General features: G+C 34.4%; 4 protein-coding genes across 4 annotated transcripts; 2 read left to right on the plus strand and 2 right to left on the minus strand.

Moving 5' to 3' along the window:
• Positions 1–34: 34 nt before the first annotated feature.
• On the minus strand, positions 35–3,548 carry LOC17898338 (mannosyl-oligosaccharide 1,2-alpha-mannosidase MNS3). The gene is made up of 6 exons (XM_006303108.2): positions 3,242–3,548; positions 1,599–2,536; positions 1,255–1,516; positions 953–1,150; positions 711–859; positions 35–620 (listed from the first exon to the last, which is right to left on the minus strand). The coding sequence occupies exons 1-6, from the start codon at positions 3,317–3,319 to the stop codon at positions 374–376; spliced, it is 1,872 nt and encodes a 623-aa protein (XP_006303170.1). The 5' UTR covers positions 3,320–3,548; the 3' UTR covers positions 35–373.
• A 197-nt stretch (positions 3,549–3,745) lies between these two features.
• LOC111828713 (nuclear intron maturase 1, mitochondrial) lies at positions 3,746–6,936 on the plus strand. The gene is made up of 3 exons (XM_023777280.1): positions 3,746–6,045; positions 6,669–6,768; positions 6,845–6,936. The coding sequence occupies exon 1, from the start codon at positions 3,747–3,749 to the stop codon at positions 5,883–5,885; it is 2,139 nt and encodes a 712-aa protein (XP_023633048.1). The 5' UTR covers position 3,746; the 3' UTR covers positions 5,886–6,045; positions 6,669–6,768; positions 6,845–6,936.
• LOC17898360 lies at positions 6,061–7,647 on the minus strand. The gene is given in 2 exon segments (XM_023777281.1): positions 6,061–6,709; positions 6,711–7,647. Coding segments are annotated over 2 exon segments (474 nt in total). The 5' UTR covers positions 7,056–7,647; the 3' UTR covers positions 6,061–6,580.
• A 13,457-nt stretch (positions 7,648–21,104) lies between these two features.
• On the plus strand, positions 21,105–23,365 carry LOC17897766 (gibberellin 2-beta-dioxygenase 2). Its single transcript, XM_006305196.2, has 3 exons — positions 21,105–21,647; positions 21,836–22,178; positions 22,817–23,365. The coding sequence occupies exons 1-3, from the start codon at positions 21,229–21,231 to the stop codon at positions 23,084–23,086; spliced, it is 1,032 nt and encodes a 343-aa protein (XP_006305258.1). The 5' UTR covers positions 21,105–21,228; the 3' UTR covers positions 23,087–23,365.
• Positions 23,366–23,636: the final 271 nt, after the last annotated feature.

The raw sequence follows: 23,636 nt of genomic DNA on the forward strand, positions 1-23,636 counted from the left end.
CTCAAATTTCAAGGTTTACGAGTCACATGAGAAAGAGCTAGAAGGACTTTATGACATATTTTGCAATTTGCATAGTAAATGTATGTATTAAAAAAAACTAAAACCACAACTCATCTCTATAGTATCTGATTACAATTTGCCAAGTGAGAGCTCGAAGGAAAGAGTGTTAATCTCAAGAAACCTACTATTACAACAAAAACTTTCGAGTTAAATTATATAATTTGGATGCTGCAACTTATCTTACGCTCTTACCTCAACGAACTAACCTCTTCTCCAATGGGCACTGTACTATACATCACTTTCTCCATACCCTCTCTTCAGTTTGTGTAAGTGTGTGTGTGTATTGTTTGGAGCAGTCTTCAAAACTAATCCTTTAGGTGTTTCTTATAGGCAATGGATGAGCTTCAGTGTTGAAGACAAACTTATCCAATGGTATCACCGAGTCATCTCCAAAAAGCAAGTATAAGTATTTCAATGTTTCACCGAGGAAAAATGTCTCCATCTTATCTCTCCTATGCGGCGGCACTTCTGTTACATCATCTAATGATGTGTATCCACCTGATTTCACCTTCGTGTACTTTTCAAATGCTTCAAAGATTTGCCAACCTTGATCTCGGTATCTGCAATTTTAGAAACGTGTTAGCTTTAAGAGTAAAATTATCTCCAAGAATTCAGATAATGAGGGAAAATCAGATGAAGAGTTTTCATACTTAGTATCTTTTGTGATACGATAGAGGACAAAGAGTGATTCAACAGTTTCAGGGCGCAGTAGATTATGTCGATCAGCGTGCTTTATAATTATGTCATTTGCATACACTGAGCTCTTATTCCCACCTTCAAGACCATCCTCAGAGTACTCCTGCTTATTAGAATCCAAGAATCAAAACAAAAATCAAAACGAGCGACCAAGGTTGACATGCAAAAGCAAAGGTTATTGTTTTGGAATACTTACAGCTGTATGAAAGTAAGCAATTTCTGGAGCAAGGCCAGTGGCAGTTACTTCATACATCTCAAAGCATGTTTTCGCTAAATCTTCTGCAAGTTTCAAATTCTCTAGGTCCTCAAAGGATAAAAGATTTTCCTTCAGGGCTTGTTCCTTTGTCAGTCCCTTGGTAGCACCGAGAGCAAGAGTACCAGGCAAGAAGCATACCTAAAAAAAAACAATTGAATGAATCAAAAGTCACGAACAACAAACATCGTAAAATCTCTCTGCGAATGACAACAGCATAATACTATGTAGCTAGTGACGCTTACAAGATGGTCCATTTTTGGACTGAACTCTCCCTTGGATCCGTAAGGTAACTCCCCCACAAAGACGAGACCTTTCGGAATTGAATTACGCACAAGCAAATGCCTGACTCCTTTCATTGCCTCAATGTACATATCATGTAAATATGTGAAATTACTGTTGACCTTAGTTCCTTGCTGAAGCCACACCTTGATTAAATACTCATAGTAGCTATCACCACGAGATCCCAACCTGATATTCTCACCAACAAATTCACCTGTTTGAGAGCTGCATTCAAGGTAGAAACAACATGTCAGATCAAAAGTGCCCAGGAAAGCAACGGAAAATTAGCACTAGTCATGGTATTTACCTGATGTAGATTGGAACAAGACCTTCCGTCTTTGGAAGAGTTTTGATATGAGCTAAGACCTTCATGGCCTCTGTACTATATTTAGGATCACCAGAAATAGCACTGAGGTAATTAAATTCAAGCTGTACAGAGGCAACTTCTGCTGTACTGCTTGCTCCTCCTGGAGCTGGATGAGCAGTCGATTCATGCAATATGACATCACAAAAGGGAACTGGAGTAGGGCTGGAGGTAAAAGCCGAAAGCAGACGGTCAGCCAAATCCTTAGCAATATTTAGATAGATAGCTGGCTTCGGTCCATTATGAGTCATGTTCATCGTACCCTGCTCTCCTCCACTCAGATGGTATGCACTTAGAAGCCCACCCAAGACACGTATGGTGGTTTCAAACAAATTAACTTGACCCTTTTGACTGATTCTCTCTAAGAGATGAGTCTCAACCCATGATCCTGCTTCAGAAACGACATTGTCAAGACCCATTATCATGGCTGTATCAAGAGCATCCACCACTGTGGCACCCAGTCCCCCTAAGCCATCCACACCTTTCTGGCTGATAGGCATAAGCTCGTCATAACCCATGGCGTACTTTCTATAGCCAGACCATGCATGATCAAAAGCATCCTTCACACTTTGCTGTCTGGCTGCCCACTTTGGGTCGGAAATTGAAATTGTCGAGCCATTAGTGGAACTACCCCTTAATTGTCCTTCATCCGGTGATAATCGAGGTGGAAGCCTAGGCGGCTTTCTCAAAAGTCTCCCTAACCTAAGTCCCCCAACAAAAGTGACCTTTCCTTTTTCATTCAGAGCAGACTCATTTGGACTCTTACTCATCAACATTAGACATACTAGTCCAAAGACCAATATTAATATTAGGAACTTCCCTGTGCTACAGCTTGCGTAGTTGCGTTTTGTGTTAAGCGTAAGCAAGCTTTGAGAAAGAACCTAAAACCCAAAACAAAGAAGATACTGCATATGTCAAAAGAAAAGCAGGAAAGAGAGAAATTATATCAAATTTCAAAAACACATACAACCAGAAGCTTGAGGTCATCCCATTACTAGATTCATGGCACTTTCTGCTTCTAAGCATACCTTTTGATTGCTCCCTTTATATTGAACTAAACCGGTTAATACAATTTTCAGGAGTGTCACACCAAGAAGCCTAACACTTTTATCTAAAGCTAGAGACTGTACACTAAAAACCCAAACAAAACATGATTTTAAAACTGGGGTTAGATCAAAAAGTGTATGGCTTTTGGTCAAACCGTAAGAAAAAGGAGAAGCCTTTTAACTTAAAAGATCTTTGATCCAGAAATGTAAAGACTTGCCAAGAGAAATTAAAAGAGACTACAAAAATTTAAGGCTTGGGACCTAAAAGCATACAACCTATATCTAAAAACCGAAGCTTTTGCGGCATTTCAAGATCTAGCTTTGAGTTTGCATATTAAGGGCTACGCTAAATTCTTGTAAGCTATCTGGTAATTTCGTATTTCCCAGGCCAATTTCGACACAAAAGCAATTCATGTAAAAGCCAAAAGCCAAACCAGAAGCAAGTACTACTGAATTTAAATCCATCTAAAAACATGTATTAATCAAAACAAAGAAAAAAGGAAAAAACTTGGACAGAACCCATATCACACAAGATCTAACCTTTAAAGGAGATCGATGTCTGAACTTGGCATTGTCGTAATGAATATCTTTCACTGAATATGGTAGAGATTTCGACATATTCAGATCGGCTTAGGGTTCGGAACCTTTCTGCCCCCCCGATCTAAACGGGAGGAAATGACCGGAGAATAAAACGAGATTTCGTCGGGATCAGATCCTATTTCTTCACAGCTAAAGAAAACAAAATTGAGAAAAACGCAGAGAGAAGTCTTCTCTGAAAATATTACGGCAGCTTCTTAAGAAGCATTGACCGACCCAACAACACTAGCTTCCAATTCCTTTCTTCGTTGTTGGTACTCAATTCTTTCTTCGTCAAACATTATTAATTCGTTTCTAATTTGGAATTACACTATGTAGGGGTGTATTTATTAATTTTAAAAATATTAGTGCTTGTTACGTAGTTATAGCAAACTCATGGGGCAGAAATGGGAACTATTAATTTTTACTTAAAATTCACCCCGTCCGCACTCAACTCAGAGTGTCGAGAATGAGACGACTGACGTATCCTTTCACTTCGGTGAGGAATATCGTCGAACACTTTCACTGCAACTCTTTCCTCAAATCCATCTCTTCTCTTTCAATCTCACCAAATCTTCGCAAACCCGAATCACCAGAACCTTCTTCGACCCAAGACCTGTATTCACTACTCAAGCAAGATCCCGTCGATATATGTCTTTCCCTTTGGGTCAAATCATTCTCTTCTCCTCCTTCTGCTACTTTTTCGAACCTCACTGGTTTCCTCTCCAAATTCGATTTATGGGTCTTAGCTTATCAACGCACTTGTGCTCACGTCACCGGGACTTTCCCGCCGCGCAATGCCATTCATGCCAACGCTCTCCGCTCGCTTCTCTCCCTTCAAAACGCCGTCACGCGTTCTGGTGGCAAGTTCAGGTGGAACGATAAGATGAATCAGTACGTGAGGAGTCCTAATGATAAAATCTCGACAAATGGTGTAGAGGGTATGTCGAAAGGGAAGATGAAGAGGATAATTGAGTCGGAAGAACCGATTTTTCAGGATCGGGTGGTTCATGAGGTTTTATTGATGATTCTTGAACCTTTCTTTGAAGCTAGGTTCTCAAGTAAGTCTCATGGGTTTAGACCAGGTAGAAATCCGCATACTGTGATTAGAACTATCAGAAGTAATTTTGCTGGGTACTTGTGGTTTATGAAAGGTGATGTTAGTGAACTGTTGGATCATGTGGATGTAGATGTAGTGATGAATTGTATTCAAAAGGTTGTCAAGGATAGGAAAGTTCTCGGCTTGATTCAATCTTCTTTGAAATTGCCCGATAAGAGAGTGTTAAAGCGAGTTGTCGAGAAAAATGACAATGACAATGGATTGGGGGCGAAAAGGAGGATCGAACGTGAAAAGCGAAACAAGACGAAGAAGAAGATTTTGAATGAGGATGAGCCGAAACCGGATCCTTATTGGCTGAGGACTTTCTACAGTTTTGCTCCTAAGGAAGCTGCAAAGGTGCCTTCTTATGGCTACTGTGGCATATTGAGTCCTTTGCTTGCTAATGTTTGTCTTAATGAGCTGGATCGATTTATGGAAACGAAGATAGTTGAGTATTTTAGACCTTGTAAAGACGATTCAATATGGAAGGAGTCTATTGAAGATGGTTGTCATAACCCAGCCTGGCCAGAGTTTGTTCCATCAAGTGGGAAAGAGAAAACTAGGAAAATGGATTACATTAGGTATGGGGGCCATTTTCTTATTGGCATTAGAGGGCCTAGAGAGGATGCAGTAAAGATCCGGAAGGAAATCATTGAGTTTTGTGATAAGGCTTTCGGTTTGAGATTGGATAATTCAAAGTTAGAGATTGAACATATAAGCAGGGGCATTCAATTTCTTGACCACATAATTTGCCGAAGAGTTATATACCCTACCCTCCGCTACACAGGAAGTGGAGGCAGCATTGTGAGCAAAAAGGGTGTGGGAACGTTACTATCTGTGTCTGCTAGTTTAGAACAATGTATCCGCCAATTTAGACGGCTTGCGTTTGTTAAAGGTGATAAAGATCCCGAGCCTTTACCGTGTAACCCAATGCTTTATTCAAGCCAGTCTCATAGTAACTCTCAGATGAATAAGTTTCTCGAAACAATGGCTGATTGGTATAAATATGCTGACAATCGCAAGAAGGCTGTTGGGTTCTGTGCTTATGTAATAAGAAGCTCTTTGGCTAAACTATACGCTGCAAGGTATAGACTGAAATCTCGTGCCAAAGTGTACAGCATTGCCTCACGGGATCTTAGCCATCCATTAAGCGAGAGTAGTAATAATTCTGCACCTGAATACTCTGATCTACTGAGGATGGGACTTGTCGATGCTATAGAAGGAGTTCAATTCTCTCGCATGTCTTTGATTCCTTCCTGTGATTATACTCCATTCCCTAGAAACTGGATCCCAAACCATGAGCAACTTTTGCAGGAGTACATCAGACTACAAGACCCTAAATTCTTCTGTGAGCTGCATAGGTCAATAAAACGTGAGGGTCTAACCTTGCCTCAGGATGAAATTTCAGAGGTTGTGTGGGATTTCAAGACTCTTGGTGCTTGGGGATCAAAGTATGGAAGTAAAACAGAAGCAGACGATGGGTTGGAGACAATAGAGTCACCAACATAATTATTTACAGTTACCTCCTTTTTTGGTGGTTTGGTACAATGATCTTGATACACCAGAGAGACTGAAAGCTTTAACGGGCAGTTTCATTTTTGATCCCCTTCTTCGCTAGAGGCTCTGATTATGGATCTGGCTCCTTACCCAGCAAAGCATTGTGAACTTGGTAATCTAACTCTATACATTGTTTCACTTCAGAGATATTTTCCCAGATGTGCGTCTTTCCTGACGTAGGTTATGTGAAAAACTTTGGAAATGTGCTTATTCATTATGTGTTGTTTGCCTTAGTTGATAAATTTCCTTCAGCAGATTTCTGAGTTCTTTCTTTAGCTAGAATCCTAGGATGTTCAAGCTGTTTGAACTTTGCATCTTTGCATCTCATTTTGTTTTTAGTTCACATATATTGTTCTTGTTGGTTGTTTGATGCATCTGATTGTTTAGATGTAGTCTGTGTCTTTCCTTTTTTATGTGAAATAATGTATTGGCTTAAAGATAGAAAACATAACACACATCTTCTGCCAGTGAATCGATTCTAATATGTTGATTAGAAACTCACTGTTACATCAAGGCATGATCTTCAGAACTTGTACATTTAGCGTTATGTTCCATAAGCAATTCACTTTAAGAAAGGCTTGTCTTTATGGTATCTGATACACTCTCTCTTATTGAATATGGAACAAGTTTTGTTCTTTATTGGTTGCTTACATCGAGGAAGTTTGATTGCTCCTCTTTTCTTCTGATTTATCAACCTTCACATTGAAATGCTGAAACTTTAAATGTTCGTGATAGGCCGGTGGTATTAGCAAAGGTGATCTTCTGAGGATCTTTCTCCCTGATAAAGATATCATTCACAGGAACCCAGATCATAAGCTCCTTGCTTTTGACTCCTGTAAGTCTCTTCATACGACGGTCCTCAACAAACGCAGTTATCTCCGTGTCATATAACACTCTGCGACCTATTTCAGGAAATGTATGCTCAATCTTGCTTTTCATCCTCATCCACACAAACCCTTTGGTTTTGTTGTAACCAACTTCGGTCATATCCTTCAGTGGCAACAATCCCGTGGGTAGATTGATGAGAGCAAGAAGCTCCTTGGCTTTGTCTAGGCAAAGAGATTGGTCACTGTAGCTCTCTATGTCATCACTCTCATCTATTATCATCTCTCTTAACGCCATAATAGATAGATCGAATTATCCTTCTATTCCAATTTTTGGTTTCTTTGCTATATAGTAGGGTTTGTAATGGGTCATATGATGTATTTGAGTACGTAAAATGGAACGTGAAAGGTGTGTGGTGAGCATTTCCAGGCCCCATATTTAGGCTGCATCATAACCCTGTGATTAATAGAGGCAGACTCAGCTATTACATAATTAAAGAATCAAAAAATTTAAAAATTTTCTTTTTTGGTTACTTTCTTCATAATCATCTCTGTACTTAAGATTTGTTTGATCATTCCAGGACTTTCTTGTGAGCTTAACTTTTGATGGGAAATAATGGATTACAGTTTCAGTTCAGAGAAACTTATTTCTTCCAGCACTCAGCACTGCATTTCTTGTAGCCTATTCAACTTGTTTTGTTTGGGAGCAAGACCATTTAGTAAATGAGCTCGTCTTTCACGGCCCAATGTAACCCAGACTATTGAGTTAGTGGGCCTTTTTCTTTTGGTTTCCGAAGCAACTTTTATTTCTGATGGAGTGATGTACAGTACCTTTTGTTACTTATTAAACAAATCGTGTTTGAAATATTAGATTAGTTTTCAGATGTATCTTTTAGTTGTATATATATATATTTAGTAAACTTTATCATTTGTAATTATCTAGAATTTGATGAATTCGACTAATGCCGCCTAAAGAAAATGAGCATTATTGTTTGGTTAATGTGATGCAGTATTAAGTTTATTTTCACTGTTAGCTATATATTATTAGTATCGTAATTTTTTTCTTTTTTACTATCTCTATTACTATTAGTTTACATTTTTCTCAAAAAAAGTCTTCTGCTTTAATTTGGATTCACAATGTGCAGCCACTTTATAATTCTTGTTTAGACATTTTATTTAAAAAACATGGATATATAATCATATACTGTATAACATAAAAACATCGATTATATTTTAAAATTTTATATATATATACAATATTTAAAAGGTTATTAATATATTGATGCGGTGAACCGGAAAATAATCTGATTTACTATCAGAATCGAATTTACAAACATTGTTTTTTTTTTATGATTTCACATATCAAGGTTAAAAACACGGTAGCTGTCCGAACAAAAAGCATGGTGATGATGTTAAGATAGTACATGTTTTAATCTAATGTTGGAATATAAACTAGATTTTGTAGACAATATATTCGCCCTGCCGTCCACGAATGATACATCTCCGACAGATATTTATCGGCCAAATTAAGCATATTCCTTATCAAAAAAATAATTTAAAAGAATAAGATGCCTCCGAAAAATCCGACAGAAATCTAGGGTTTCTTTCTCGATATCTAACACGAACATGCATATCCATTTGCATACGAGCGTACACGTAACGCGAGCATGTGCCCACTCAAGATTTTAATATCGACGTGTACATAAATTGTAGGCTGCATGAAAATCACGTGAAACTTATAAAATGGGACAGTGTGTTCCCATGACTTGATCAGCTTCTGCAAGTAGCATCAAAGGCTGCGTAGTCTTTCACAATTCATATAATCATAAACTCTAATTAATCATCAACGATGTTCATATGTTAAACTCAATATCTTGCACTTGAAATATGAACATGAACTCCATAGTGTTTGTCACTTTCCTCATCTTGTGGCCATTCTAGTATCCCTTTTCACCGGCTATGATATCTATGTATTGTGTCTAATAAACTTACACGTTTTTCGTTTCAGTTTTTGAGATATAACATTACTAACTTGGCAAAAAAATGTTTTGCAAAGTTTAAAATTACCAACATCCATACAATTAGCAACCAAATTTTATTTATTTGGATTATTTAAAACAAAAAAAGTCCTTCTTCTTCTCTTTGTTTGACATCAACAAACAAATCCTTTAAAAACTAAAAAACCTAGACGAAAAACTTGATCCATTCACATGGATTAGTCTTATGACATCCTGACTTTTCCTCCGTTCTAAGTCAAGTCAGTAGCTCAGATTGTTTTCATGTATAAGATTTATTGTGTCATACTATATTATGCTACAACTACCTGATAAGTACGTACAAAGTAGAAGTGAAGTAGCTAGTCGTCAAAATCCGTGCCGTCATATTTTGATTAGGCTTTTGAATGAGGTCATGAGCCACGTGATAGTATATGGGGTTAGGTTGGGTCGCATACAACCAAGGATTTTACAGATTTAATATGTAATTTTATATACTTAATTCTTACCAAATGAGAGCGTTTTATAAAATTAGAACACTGCAGTTCTTAATTAGACATGTATATATCTTTTACATTTAACATTTTTTTGGAGTTTTAATTCGTATAATGCATTCTCTCGGTTTTGTATTCAACCCATTTTCTTCATATTGTAAACAAATAATATCATCAAGATAGCAAGAGAACTGAACAAACCCGTTTAAATTCAATCAAATATAAATTTCAATGTACATATATATATATGTAAATGGGGATAAAATATATGTGGTATTTGTTTTTTGTTTTTAAATTTGCTGCCACCAAATAATTAAATATGTATATATATTTTTGGTTACGTTCTCAATAAAAATTATAAATTTTCCTGCGCCGTCTCAAATTGCAGAGTACACGAAATCTTATAGTCTACTATATGGATAGTGACGAATAACTCACAAGTACAGATACAATGTACACACACTAAAAATAGATTTTAGACAACCATATATAAATCCATTAACATACGATTTAGATTTATTTATTTAAATAAAAATAATTTCTTCTAAATTAACTTCCACAAGATTAATACTGGTAAACAATGAAATTATTCTGAATTTTAGTTTTAGGAAAAAAATTCATCTTAACTTTTTATTTGGATTTAAAAAGATTTGACAGTAGTTTAGAAAATACATAGTATTTGGAGAAGTTTAATAAGTTTTTATAGTATTAATTACCTTTTATATATAATTTTAATCTCTGTTTTCCATGTAATTAGAATACATAATAAGGCTTCATAGATTGCTGAGATAAATTTTATTTCTGTTTTGTTTTGTACATGTCAATAGTATATATGTATACAAGTTTCTGTCTTCATTTTAGTCGCACAAAAGGAAACCCTAAATGCGAGGATAGACATAGCAAATGCGGTAACCATTTGGCCAAAGAACTATGTCATTTCGGGATATATACTCTCTGGCCTCAGGCAAAGTCATTTGGGGATACTCTTTGTTAGAACTTAGATCTAACCGATCGAAAACAATAATAAGATAAAGAAATTTAGTACTTTAATTTCTTCTATAGAGAATTCGAACTGATTACAACTTTTCCTCTTTTGAAAGGCCAAAAAAAAACACCGGTTGAGCTACTATAGGGGTGAAACTGTGAAAGCATGCATCCAAATTCTGAATATTCTAAATTAATGTATTATATATACTGATCAAATTCAGCTGTTGAGATGCAATATTATCTTTGTATACCTAAAAATCTTATCATCAGGAAGGAAAAGAAAATATGAAGTTGAATAGTGTTACGTGTTTGTGTAGGCGCAATGGAATAGAAAAAGGGGGCAACGGAATCTTTGGTGGGTGTCGTTTTTGGAAATGCATGGGGAGAAAGGGAGAGAGAGAGCGACAAAAATCTTTGTCAAGAAAAACAATCTTTGTCCGAAAACTTAACCCAAAAAAAGGAGAGGATATATGAAAACCCACGTCATCCCATATTACTTCATCTCCATGCACCCTAGCTCTCCACGTACGTATCATTTAGATGCCGTCACCCGTCAGCTATTTTCTCATTTTACTTATAAATCGAAGTTATAAATCTTTATAAACGTTTTGTTCTTAAAGAAAATGACTTACTTCCCCGCACAGGTTTAGTGGTAAGGAAAATTTAGGGAAAAGTTGGACGAAACTAACTTAGATTACAACACAAAATTATTGTTGTGTACTTGTATGGGAAATCTATTAATTGGATTTTGGCTCAATTAATTTATTTGGTAGTCTAAAATGTATACCGTTTAATTATTCTTTGACATTAATTAGTTAGAGAGCATTTCAAACCCAAGAGAAACAATGTGATTTTGAAAAAAAAATCCACTCTTAAGTATTTTGCTGCACTTTTACTAGAGCTGATAGGATTAGGCGATAGAATTTATATAAAAAATGATTTACTTAATTAAAAATGTAGCATTTGAATATATAGTTAGGAATAACTAAAGTTAACGTAGAGAAAATTATGTAAAGCAACGATAAAAACAAAAAAAAAAAATATCTCATAACTATTTTGGATATTTATTTTTCAACTTTTGGATAATATTATACTTTATCCACAGAAGAGTCTTTTAATATGAATATTTGACACGTTTTTTTCTTTACTGATAGATAATTGGAACAGTTAAAAGTCTTTTGTTGTTCAATTTCTTTGAATTATAAACTTTAAACTCCACACACACATACATATATATATATATATAATCTTTATTGCTCAATAACTGTTTTCTTAATACTTTGCTTAAAACTTTAAGATTTGATCATATTTAGTCATTTTCTGGTTATTAATTCGATAGTTTTTTAAGCTGAAAGCTGTACGTCCGGTCACATTCTCACGTTATTCGACCTTTAGTGCAAGTTGGGGTTTCTCTTGCAGTTTGACTCATATATATATTTTTTTAAATGTACATATATATATATATATATATATATATATTTATAGGCACCCCACACAAAAATAACGGTCCATCGAATGGTCTATTTTCAAAAGGTAATTAATAATATTATTTCAGTATACATATTCATGCACATGCTTCATCAGTCCTCGCTCTGCTTTCCAACATTAGAGCAACCTCATTGCAGAGATTTAATTATGGTATCTTAAGAGTAGTTTATTAATTAATTGAATTAGTAGAGACTATAAGATATGATTGCTTGTTATATGTTTTTTTGGTTGATTAATGGTAGGTTCTTAAATATAGTATTTTAGGAAAAAAAATAATTATTAAAAACATAATAATATTATTGGATTATAAAAACTTTAAAATATACAAAACATAATAAGAATTTAATTATTAAAAACATAATAATATTATTGAATTATTAAAATTTTAAAACATACACGTATCTGTATCTTACCCTCTCTTCTATGAGAAATGAATTATTGTTTTTTTTTTATATTTCTTCTTCTAACCAATAGAAACGTGACATGTAGCTGTATCTTACCCTCTCTTCTATATCTTCTCCAAGATACGATATCTTGGTAATTAATTATGTTTTTGCTTTAAATTTTTTTGATTAATTAGCTAAGATATAACTTAAATCTCTGCAATGAGGTTGCTCTTATCATCACTACTACTTCCTTTTCGCGGTTGTTACATTTTTCGTATATGCGAATATATATATAAAAGCATTTTTATATATGGTTTTGTGACTCTACGACTACGACAGTGAAGTTTAAGTTTGTGACAGGAAAAAATCTAAATTTTTCTCAAGAGTCCAATGATTAAAGTTATCAAAGACACGTTGCCATCAGATTAATACGAACATATACAATTTAAACAAGTTGAAAAGAGCCACTCGATAAAAGAGTTTCTTTTTGGCCACGTATATATGTCTCTAATCCTCGGTATAACTAAGCTTTGTAACGCAAAAACAGTTTTTTCTTATTTGTTTTTTATTTTTTTTTGTGATAGGAACTAAAAAATATGGTGGTCTCAACTTTCAAGCAATAGGACTATATTTCTGACGACTGAGGCCTAATTATATCTAATGGTCAAAAACGAGTAAGGATTTGTCAGTGGTCTGAGTTCTTTTGCTTCACGTATCAATCGACAATTGGCAAGTTCCAGAGGTACGGGACACTTGAGGAGTAAGGACCATTAGACGCACAAATTGTTGAGTTGTCCATTTTCCATCCTTTTAAAATTTTTAATACTAGATTGGAAAGTAATCCGGTCAAAAAGCCTATGGGTCGTCGTTTTGGTTAACTGAGTTTGTCACATTTTTGTAAAGTAATATAATCGTCTTTACACTAATTAAGATAACTCATAACATTTAAATCTGAGGAAGATTAAGCACCCACCAAGTTCTTAAATAATCGTATTGGTTTTCATGTACCCGTCTTACGAGTGAGCAAATTAGATTACCCTACTAATTACTATATTAAGAGCGTACGTGTTTATATTTGTCTCATTACTGGTATAGAGTGTAGACATAACATAGCCTACCAAAGTATGAAGAGCTTAGATTGTGTTTGGTTCATATATCTTTCCTTAATTTCTTGTATGACCTAATTATAATGGTATATATATCTCATGTACTGGAATGCTATTTGCTTGGAAAAAATAGTTGAACACGATTTATAAACAATTGATAGGCTAGGAGGTTGTCATCCTCACAACTGATTTAACAAAACTTATGTATAATTATAGTTAGAGGCCACTACGCAAAGCATGACACATTAACATGTCATAATTTTTCAAAGATTCAACTATGCATAAACTCTACTAATTGGTTTTATATATATAACTAACATGTTTCTACTTATCAATTGCATATATAAATGAACTAATTTAAAGTTAATTATTTCAACTATATCCAACTTCCTTTAAACTCTGAACAAACATGTGTTAGTTGGGTTTGCAATAACGTCACTGATTGAAAGTTTTGGGACCCTATTCGTTGATTATAGAATTACATATAAGGGATATTCTTTGTTACACACAATAATAGTTATCTTTTCATTATGCTACTTTTTTGAGTCTTTTACGCATTTGAAGAAACTTGATTATGACCAGATGAGTTAGACAATCACAAAGCACGAAGGAGAATAATTAGTCGACATCAATTAAACTTTATATAATGCCACTAACCTGTGACGCCCAATGATCTATCATCTATACGACCATCTTTAACTTCTATAAGTGCCCATATCTTTTAAAATTCTCTATAGATACCCTCTTTACAAGTTTTTTTTAAAAAAATTATTTATATAATTCTGACTACCTAGGTATGCTTTTTCCTCTAATTTCGTTTGATCAAAAGGCAAGTGTCATACTTTGGTATATATACTTTGATACTTTGATCAAAACGTAGCTAGTATGTCTAGTTATATTTCCGATTCTTTTGAGCCTCTAAAATAGAAGTACGTACATACAAAGAAGAAGAAATAGTATAACTTATGTATTAAAAAAAAAAAGTCAAACTTGAATCCATGCAAATATGATATGCTCACCACCCTTAAAATATCAACTTAATTATTTTTCATTCCAAAGTTAATTACTACTTATAGCCTATGTTTCATTCGTTTAATATTACGTTTATTATGTAATGTGAGTAAATATATCGATGAAAATGTCAGCTGTATAGTTATTTCAATCATTTGTATCATTGGTTGACAAAAAACGAATTATTTGAACCATATCTAAGAACGACCCAACCCATTTAATTTCATTTTGTCGCATCCAACACACTTATTTGAGGGACCTTGATTAGTGATTGTCACTTATTATATTGTTTACAAATATATATGTGTTGGCACGTTTATATATATGTATAGTAGACTAGTAGTGACTATGTATTTTGTAATCATCACGTGCCTGGTCGGCTGATTATTCATTTTCCAAATGATTGAGCAAATTATGGGTAGTTGGATCTATTTGACAAGTAGTAGTATTTAGTTAAATTCACACTCGTTGTTTACACTTTACATCATGATCTAATTTAAATATCTCGTTTGATTACTACAACCAAAAGAACACGGCCAAGTACTATCAAAATTCTCTTCAGGATTTATGGAGAATATAGACCATAACTTACAGATTTTAAAAGTAATCCCGAAAGGAACTACATAATATATGCAATTAGTTATTTCATAAATTGACTAAGAATTTTTTTTTTAGCTTAGAAAACCCAATAAATTTTGACTTAAGAAAGACCACATTTTTTTTTCTTTTTTTAAAAAGACCACATTTTACTAAGCGGTGTGAATTGGGGCAACCTATCTATAAAACTAAAGAACTTACATTTGAACAGATAAGGTCATCATGTGCATGTACTCGTGTGACAAACTGACCATCATGAAAATATCATTCAAACAATGAACAAAAGAACGCAATAAAGTGATTAAAAACTTTCAAACTATCAATTTAATCTGATCGAGGCTCTAGAAATTGACCATTGTGTTTAATAATGAATTAAGCGTAATCTATTTTAAAAATTTTACATCATTTAGTTAAGAAAAACTAAAATTTATAGCCCAAAAATATGCATATATATGATCTCTTTATCTATGACTCTTCTCCGCATGCTCTACGGTTTTAACTTGTGGTCTTTTCCAAGCTTCGTTTTCTGATGTCAAATGTAATAGCTTCGCCAATGATTGATGTTCACTATTATTTCTTTCTTTTGCTTTACATATGTACCACACAAATTACAAAAATTATTAACTTAACCACACTCTCTAGTCTTCCTTAACTTGTAGTAGTATTGTTTGTATTACGTGTTAAATAGGGATCCAATAGTAAATGATAATGACTTAGAATCTTGCAAATCTATAGTTGAATTACGTACTTTAGCATTAGTTATAATAATGGTATTTAGTGAGATTCAAATAATGATGTCAGCAAGGTCTTAAGTTTAACATTTTACGGCCACTAAAAAGATCACATCAACAAACTATACAAATGGCGGCTAAGTATTGGACAAGATGTACCAGTACCACTCATGAGTGCCCCAAGTGAGGATTGATGATTTTTTTCTCCATTTCATCATTGAAAACTTAAGAGGAAAATATCTGATGTCAAACCAAACCAGCAGATTGGATGATAACGATCTTTTCTTTTTTAAAACATTTGCAAATTGTATGGGAAAAAAAGAGAGATTTGTGTATATCAACTTCCTTAAGATAATCATTGTTTGCTACATTTAAGACATGATAGAATTGATTAGAAGGTCAATGACCATCTCATGATATGTGATTATGGTTCAATTATTCAGCCAACCTTTTTTATAATTCTTTTTCTTTACGTCATCACAATTCACAGCTTCTTTCTAGCAGATGGCTTCCCTTTTAACTTTCCATAGTTTTATATCAAGAAAATTAAAAAGAATAAATGCCCTCATAGATAACCTTAAATGCCACCAAATGATTTGCTACATCATTATTGTAAAGAAAAGTCCAAGAAAACAAATCTAAATATATAGTATTATATTTTTTGTCAAGAAATAAATTCATTACTAATAGTTTCGAAGGCCAACAGTGCCTCTTTGGCTATAGAATCAGCGACTCACTCACTATAACATACTGATGTGAGATATCTTGCTGAATTATGAATGCAGTTAATGACTTTGATCTAGAATGTTCAAGATTTGAATTATAAATTTATAATTAGTTTACAATTGAAAATTAAAACTTACTTCATACATATCAGAAATTGCTAAAAGATAAATAAATTGACAACTTAGGATTACTAACTTTTTTTTTCCTCCCGAATGACTGATCTGTTGAACTCAAAAAATAAAATACATAGGCCGCTGGCCAAAAATATTGCGAAACAAATCGTGCAATCTTCTAGAAGCTCCTTTAACAAATAAAAATCGTCAAAAAGCTTATGAGTAGATTAAAGATTTTACAAATTGCAATACTAAACGCGTATGATGTATATACATATAGATAATGTAGCAAAGTTAGGACTTAGGAGAAGAACGGGCGTTCGTAATTTGTTTTTAATTATAGAAAGGAGAGTGCTATAAGAAATTACAAATTGTGTGCTAATGATTTGTAAAAGATGGGGTGCACCAATTATTTGCGATGCTACGAGAACGTGGACTTGAACAGAGTGAGGATAAGGATGTTTTTATTTATTTATGTATTTTAATCTTTTTATGATTTAAAATAAAAATAAAAATAAACGTGTAAGAAAGCTGGCCTTGGGCCTCTTTGATGTGTAGGCTTCTTTATTCTTCAACATCACCATCCTTACTCCTACGACTTCCCTCTCTGTGTAGGTAGGGAGGACGATATGTATCTTTTTTTCTTACTCATTCCTAAAACCATGAAGAAACAGTGGTGAAGATTTTATGAGTTAGACGTGTGATCTGGTCACTTTCATCGATAGATCTCTCTATACTAGTTTTTTTTTCCTTCCCAATTATTTTTAGACGTTGTTAAAAAATGTTTTTTTGAATTTTTACAATACTTTGGGTTTCCATTTATCATTTCCCAATACTTATCCAAAAAAAAAACAGAAGGGATAATGAGTAAAAAAAATAGATTCAAAAGATCTTGATTTATACAAATCTCAAGATCTTAGCTTTTTTGACCCAAAGATATAATCTAAACTTTTATAGGGTCACTGTGATCCTATCAAATGTATGATAAGTTCTTTACATGCATGTGCATAGGAGGGACCGAGTGGTTATTTGAACCAGAAAATTAGCTCACATAATTATCCTAAAATATATCTGTACAAAATCTGAAAGTAGTAGTCTCTAAAAAAAAAATCCTGAAAGAAGATAATGTTTCCACAATTCCACCCTTTTTCCGACTTAAAAAATCTAACCGAACCAAAGTAACCAAACCAAAACTTGAAGATGCGTATCCTTACATTTGCATATTATATGGTCTAGAGAGTACAATTATATGAAGTTTAAATTTAGGTTATAGAAAATATCTGAACCCTAAGCATCATATGGTAATACTACAATACTTGAATACGATCGCATCAAAACCAAAAACCTAGGAAAACACATGAGTTTATGACCTTAACCAATAACCACCATGCTCTTACTAGTTATATATTATTAAACAGAGTAGACAAAAAGTAAATTACTGCACGTCGGAGGGAATTAGCCTTGGTCTCCAAGTCTTGCCCACCGATTTTATGTCGACTTCCCACTGCTTTAACTTAAAAAAACTATAATATTTTTATAAAACCATATTAACATTTTGATAGACTCGTATTTCAATAAATAGTGTTTCCAATAATGTCAATGTTTTAATGAAGATTGGCAAGTTGCAATAGTTTTATTCTAATCCTGTGAAACTCACTCACCGTCTAGTTAACAATCCTGTTCAAGTTAGCCTCTATTTATAGAAGGACGTTAGAAAAGAAAACTATAAATAGAAGACTTGACGGTTGGGTCTTATCTTCAACAATATCTACTTCTGAATATATTTTCTGTAAAAGCATTTGGTCACTTTCGTTACTATATTATCGATATTCTGTTTCTGGTCACATTTCTTTTATTTTTTTCTTTACAAGAAAATATGAAGCTAGTCTAAGTAGCTATAGATGTCAATAAACGTAAAATAGTGTTTTGTCTAATAAGAATATATATATATACACTTAAAAAGGGTAGTTTTCATAATCGAAAGACTATATATGTTAAAGTCGATCACCGGAGAATCAAGATCGGAGAAGAAGAGAGAAAAACACCTTTTATTCATGTGTTAAAAGTTTGTTACAAATGCTTAACGATAACATTTCAGATTAACTAGCTTATATATGCTAATTATCTTTACAATATTAAACCAACATTAAACCGGTATTCAATCTCAATAACCGGAACCAAGTATCCTAATATCCTCCCCTCAAGTCTTTAGCTTCAATAAGTCTGAATTGTGAAGATAAAGACTTGACAATGACATCTGTTGTAGAAGATTGTAGAATGGACCTGGATGAAGTGGTTTTGTTAGAATATCTGCATGTTGATTCTCAGAAGTAACATGTAGAGTCTTGAGTTTGCCAGACTTTATCTGATCTCTAACAATGTGACAATCAATCTCAATGTGTTTAGTCCTCTCATGAAAAACTGGATTCATTGCAATGTGTAAAGCTGACTTGTTATCACAAAACAATTTGGCAGAACAAGTGACTGTCACATGTAGATCCTTGAGAAGCTGTTGTAACCAGATAAGCTCACAAGTAGCATTTGCCAAACTTCTATATTCTGACTCTGTACTACTTCTGCTTGCTACATTCTGCTTCTTAGACTTCCATGAAATGAGTGAAGTACCAAGATACATGCAATACCCTGTTATTGATCGCCGTGAATCCTTGCAATTTGCCCAATCTGCATCAGCAAAACCATTGAGACAAATCTCTGAAGTTGCAGAGTACATAAGTCCTAAACCCGGATTTCCTTTTAGATATCTGAGAACCTTGTGAGCTGCTTGAAGATGAACATCAGTAGGAGCAGAAATGAATTGACTCAACTGATGAACTGCAAAAGTGATATCTGGCCTTGTATTTGTAAGATATAACATCCGACCAATCAGTTCTCTGTAGGCTGTTGGATTCTGTAACAGAGTACCAAGATCTTTAGTCAAATGTAGATTAGGATCCATGGGAATTGAGCTTGGTTTACATCCCAATAAACCTGCATCCTCCAGCAAGTTCTGAGTATACTTTCTCTGACAAACAGAGATACCCGCAGATGATCTAGCTATTTCTAAGCCTAAGAAAAATCTGGCTGGTCCTAGATCCTTTATTTTGAACTCAGATCTCAGTAATTCTTTCAACTCCTCTACTGCCTTATCATTATTACTAGCTATCATTATATCATCCACATACACTAGGACTGCAATGAAAGCTACAGAGCTAACTTTGACAAAGAGAGTGTTGTCAGCATGTGACTGTATATAGTTAGCTCCTAACAAGACCGATGAAAATCGTTTATACCATTGTCGTGATGCTTGTTTTAGGCCATATAGGGATTTTCTGAGTCGACATACCGGATTAGAAGGCAAGACAGAATCTTTTGGTGGAGTGTAACCTTGAGGCAAACTCATGTATATCTCCTCATCAAGCTCTCCATGTAGAAAGGCATTTGAAACATCCATTTGAGTGAGACTCCATCCTTTTGCAGCAGCAAGAGCAAGTATATACCTGACACTGGTTAACTTTGCAACAGGTGAGAAAGTGTCAATATAGTCAAGCCCTTCCTGTTGTGTAAAACCCTGAGCAACAAGCCTAGCTTTATATCTTTCCACTGTGCCATCAGGATTGTACTTAATGGTAAATACCCACTTACAACCCACCACATTCTTCCCTGGTGGTAAAGATTCAATTTCCCAAGTTTGATTCTGTTCTAGTGCAGTCAATTCCTCATTAGCTGCACCTATCCATTTTTCTGATTTCATAGCTTGGCTAAATGTTTTTGGTTATGTTTCTGTATTATAAGAGCATATATAGGAAGTATATAAAGGGGAAAGTTTATCAAAGGATATATAAGAAGAGATAGGATATGGAGTAGTATGAGGTTTAGTATTTGGGATAGTTATATTTGTAGGTGATAGTAGAGAAGAAGGATGATCTGTAGGTGGAAGTGAAGAAGTAAAAGGAACCAGAGAACAATGATACTCAGTCAGATAGCTAGGTGCTTTAAAGTCGATCACCGGAGAATCAAGATCGGAGAAGAAGAGAAAAAAACACCTTTTATTCATGTGTTAAAAGTTTGTTACAAATGCTTAACGATAACATTTCAGATTAACTAGCTTATATATGCTAATTATCTTTACAATATTAAACCAACATTAAACCGGTATTCAATCTCAATAATCGGAACCAAGTATCCTAATAATATAGCTTTTTCTTACATAAAGCATAACTTTATATAAGAAGAAGATTGTGGAAATTGTTGAAAACATTTTTGAGTCAAATAAAATTAATTAAGAGGAAACTACGACCCGTGATTCTTTTCTACCTTTGTCAACAACCCATACGCGTGAATACGTGATTAGTCAATGTAAAATGCAAAAAGGTATGAAAGACGAAAAAACATATATATAAAAAAACAGGACCATACTAATACCATTTTCTCACTATACCAACTTCGATTTCATAAACCCATATAAGAAAATAAAAACAAAAACTCCACGCTGTATTTCCATGTGTGCGAGATACAAGAATAGACTCGACATGCAAAATATATAAAATCAATATGACTAAAGTAATCATCATATAATATTTGGAAAAAAAATCATAATAGTAGTAGTAATATTTTCTTTAAAAAAATCGTATTTTTTTTTTTCTCCGTCCTTCCCCACATACCACTCGCTATAAATGCCAAGCAAATTAGCTTTCCTCGATAGTTCCTAAATCATAACTACAACTCTTCTTCTTCTTCCTTCCTCTTCAACCATTTGCTTTCAACCTTCTACAACTTCTTTCTTCCTAACAAAGATTTTGCAACTTTTTAAGTGTGAAACAAACAAACAAAAACCAAACATGGTGGTTTTGCCACAGCCAGTCACTTTAGATAACCACATCTCCCTAATCCCATCATACAAACCTGTTCCGGTTCCGGTTCTAACTTCACATTCAATCCCCGTCGTGGACCTAACCGATCCGGAAGCTAAAACTAGGATAGTAAAAGCCTGTGAGGAGTTCGGGTTCTTCAAGGTTGTAAACCATGGCGTCCGATCCGAACTCATGACTCGGTTAGAGCAGGAGGCTATTGGCTTCTTTGCCTTGCCTCAGTCTCTTAAAAACCAAGCCGGTCCGCCTGAACCGTACGGTTATGGTAGTAAACGGATTGGACCAAACGGTGACGTTGGTTGGATTGAGTATCTCCTCCTCAATGCTAACCCTCAGCTCTCCTCTCCCAAAACCTCCGCCGTCTTCCGCCAAACCCCTCAAATTTTCCGGTAAAATCTCATAAAACAACAACATACTATATATATAAAAAGGTCTATTTTCTCCTAAAGATATCATCACTCCTTTTCTTGATACATTTCAAGAAACAGAGCACTCTGTTTTTTTTTTCACGTTTTAGATAAGTAGTAGTACAACTCCGTTGGAATCTAAACGTTTTGAGTGGTGTTTGAACGAACAGAGAGGCGGTGGAAGAGTACATGAAGGAGATAAAAGAAGTGTCGTGCAAGCTGTTGGAGATGATGGCAGAAGGATTAGGGATAGAGCCAAGGGACACTCTAAGTAAAATGCTGAGAGAGGAGAAGAGTGACTCGTGCCTGAGACTAAACCATTACCCGACGGCGGAGGAAGAGGCGGAGAAGATGGTGAAGGTGGGTTTTGGGGAACACACAGACCCACAGATAATCTCAGTGCTAAGATCCAATAACACGGCGGGTCTTCAAATCTGTGTGAAAGATGGAAGTTGGGTCGCTGTCCCTCCTGATCACTCTTCTTTCTTCATTAATGTTGGAGATGCTCTTCAGGTCCCTTTTCTTCTCCTTTATTCTTTTTTATTTATTATGTAGACAAATCTTCATTTACTAAAGTTTTATAAGTTTTTCTTATGTATTTAGGATTTGATTTTATTTCAATTTGTTTTTCTTTTGTTAATGAAAGATTTGATGGTTTGTGTTTTGAAACATTCCCTGCTGTTTTATTTGGCTGGTCAATTTTTTTTTCTTTTTCTTAAAGAATATACTTTTTTTTATCTTATCATATATACTTTTATTTATCAAATTAGGTAAATAGTTTTTGATAAAATTTACTAGTTTTTTTGGTTGCTATATATCAAGGCCAAGTGATTGAGATCGGTGTGGAGGGTCGACCAAAATTCTCACATGGGGATTTCTTCTTCTTCTCCTCTCTTCTTCTTTATTTATATATTTATATTTGAAAATAAAAGAGATGGTTTCAAAATCTTTTTTTTCTTGTGTGTACGTCTAGAAAATCTATGTTAGCCACTGAGCCTCACGTGACAATTACTGTTACACGATTGACATGTATGCAATATAGTACTTTTTTATAAGTGGCATTTCAAAAGCTACCAAAAAGTATAATATAGAATGTCTTTTATCCTAAATTTCAAAAGTCGTCCCCATTTAACAATACTTGGTGATTGCAGGTTATGACTAACGGGAGGTTCAAGAGTGTTAAACACAGGGTCTTAGCCGATACAAGGAGATCAAGGGTTTCAATGATCTATTTCGGTGGACCGCCATTGAGCCAGAAGATCGCACCATTGTCATGCCTAGTCCCCGAGCAAGAGGATTGGCTTTACAAAGAGTTCACTTGGTCTCAATACAAATCTTCTGCTTACAAGTCTAAGCTTGGTGATTATAGACTTGGTCTCTTTGAGAAACAACCTCTTCTCACTCATAAAACTATTGTATGAGAGAGTAGCCATGATGATCCTTTGTATCATAGAAAGAAAAAAAAAAAGAAAAGTCATAATCACAAAAAGATGGAAATGGATAGCGTTTTGGATTAGTTTTTTTTTTTTCTTCTTAAATCTTATTTGGTATGTTTTTCAGTTAGGTACAAAAGCATTAGGCTTTGCTCTTAGAGTTTGACCCAACCAAACCTAACTTTTGTATCTTCTCTTTTTTTTTTCTTTTTACCATAATTTGTTTGCCTTTCTTGGAAATATCAATCAGTGTTTATTTTTGTGTTATTGATTTTTTTCTTTCCATTTCCCAAATCAATTTCGTTGGTTTAAAACAGAAGTGTTAAAAAACTACTAGTGTGTTTTAACATAAAAGTTTTTTCACTTTATGTCCTCAGTATGTCCTCATGCAAACCAGTTATCGTTATTTCTCTCTCTCTTTCTCCTATTTTAGTGGACTCCTGGCCGTTAGACTAGAGCTATGTACTAAACCATTCTCTTGCAAATAGATTTATGATGACCCAAGGAGTTGATATACGATATTGCTATCTGTAATTGT

The sequence above is a fragment of the Capsella rubella genome, unplaced genomic scaffold (genome assembly GCF_000375325.1).
Source record: "Capsella rubella cultivar Monte Gargano unplaced genomic scaffold, Caprub1_0 scaffold_1, whole genome shotgun sequence".
Classification (NCBI taxonomy): domain Eukaryota; kingdom Viridiplantae; phylum Streptophyta; class Magnoliopsida; order Brassicales; family Brassicaceae; genus Capsella; species Capsella rubella.

Excerpts from the sequence above, each read along its gene's own strand:
- LOC17898338 (XM_006303108.2), bottom strand. The coding sequence starts at position 3,319 with ATGTCGAAATCTCTACCATATTCAGTGAAAGATATTCATTACGACAAT. Across the intron at positions 2,537-3,241 it reads GACATCGATCTCCTTTAAAG|GTTCTTTCTCAAAGCTTGCT; the intron begins GTTAGATCTTGT and ends TTTGGGTTTTAG. Across the intron at positions 621-710 it reads CGTATCACAAAAGATACTAA|ATACCGAGATCAAGGTTGGC; the intron begins GTATGAAAACTC and ends CTAAAATTGCAG.
- LOC111828713 (XM_023777280.1), top strand. The coding sequence starts at position 3,747 with ATGAGACGACTGACGTATCCTTTCACTTCGGTGAGGAATATCGTCGAA.
- LOC17897766 (XM_006305196.2), top strand. The coding sequence starts at position 21,229 with ATGGTGGTTTTGCCACAGCCAGTCACTTTAGATAACCACATCTCCCTA. Across the intron at positions 21,648-21,835 it reads CAAACCCCTCAAATTTTCCG|AGAGGCGGTGGAAGAGTACA; the intron begins GTAAAATCTCAT and ends TTGAACGAACAG. Across the intron at positions 22,179-22,816 it reads ATGTTGGAGATGCTCTTCAG|GTTATGACTAACGGGAGGTT; the intron begins GTCCCTTTTCTT and ends TGGTGATTGCAG.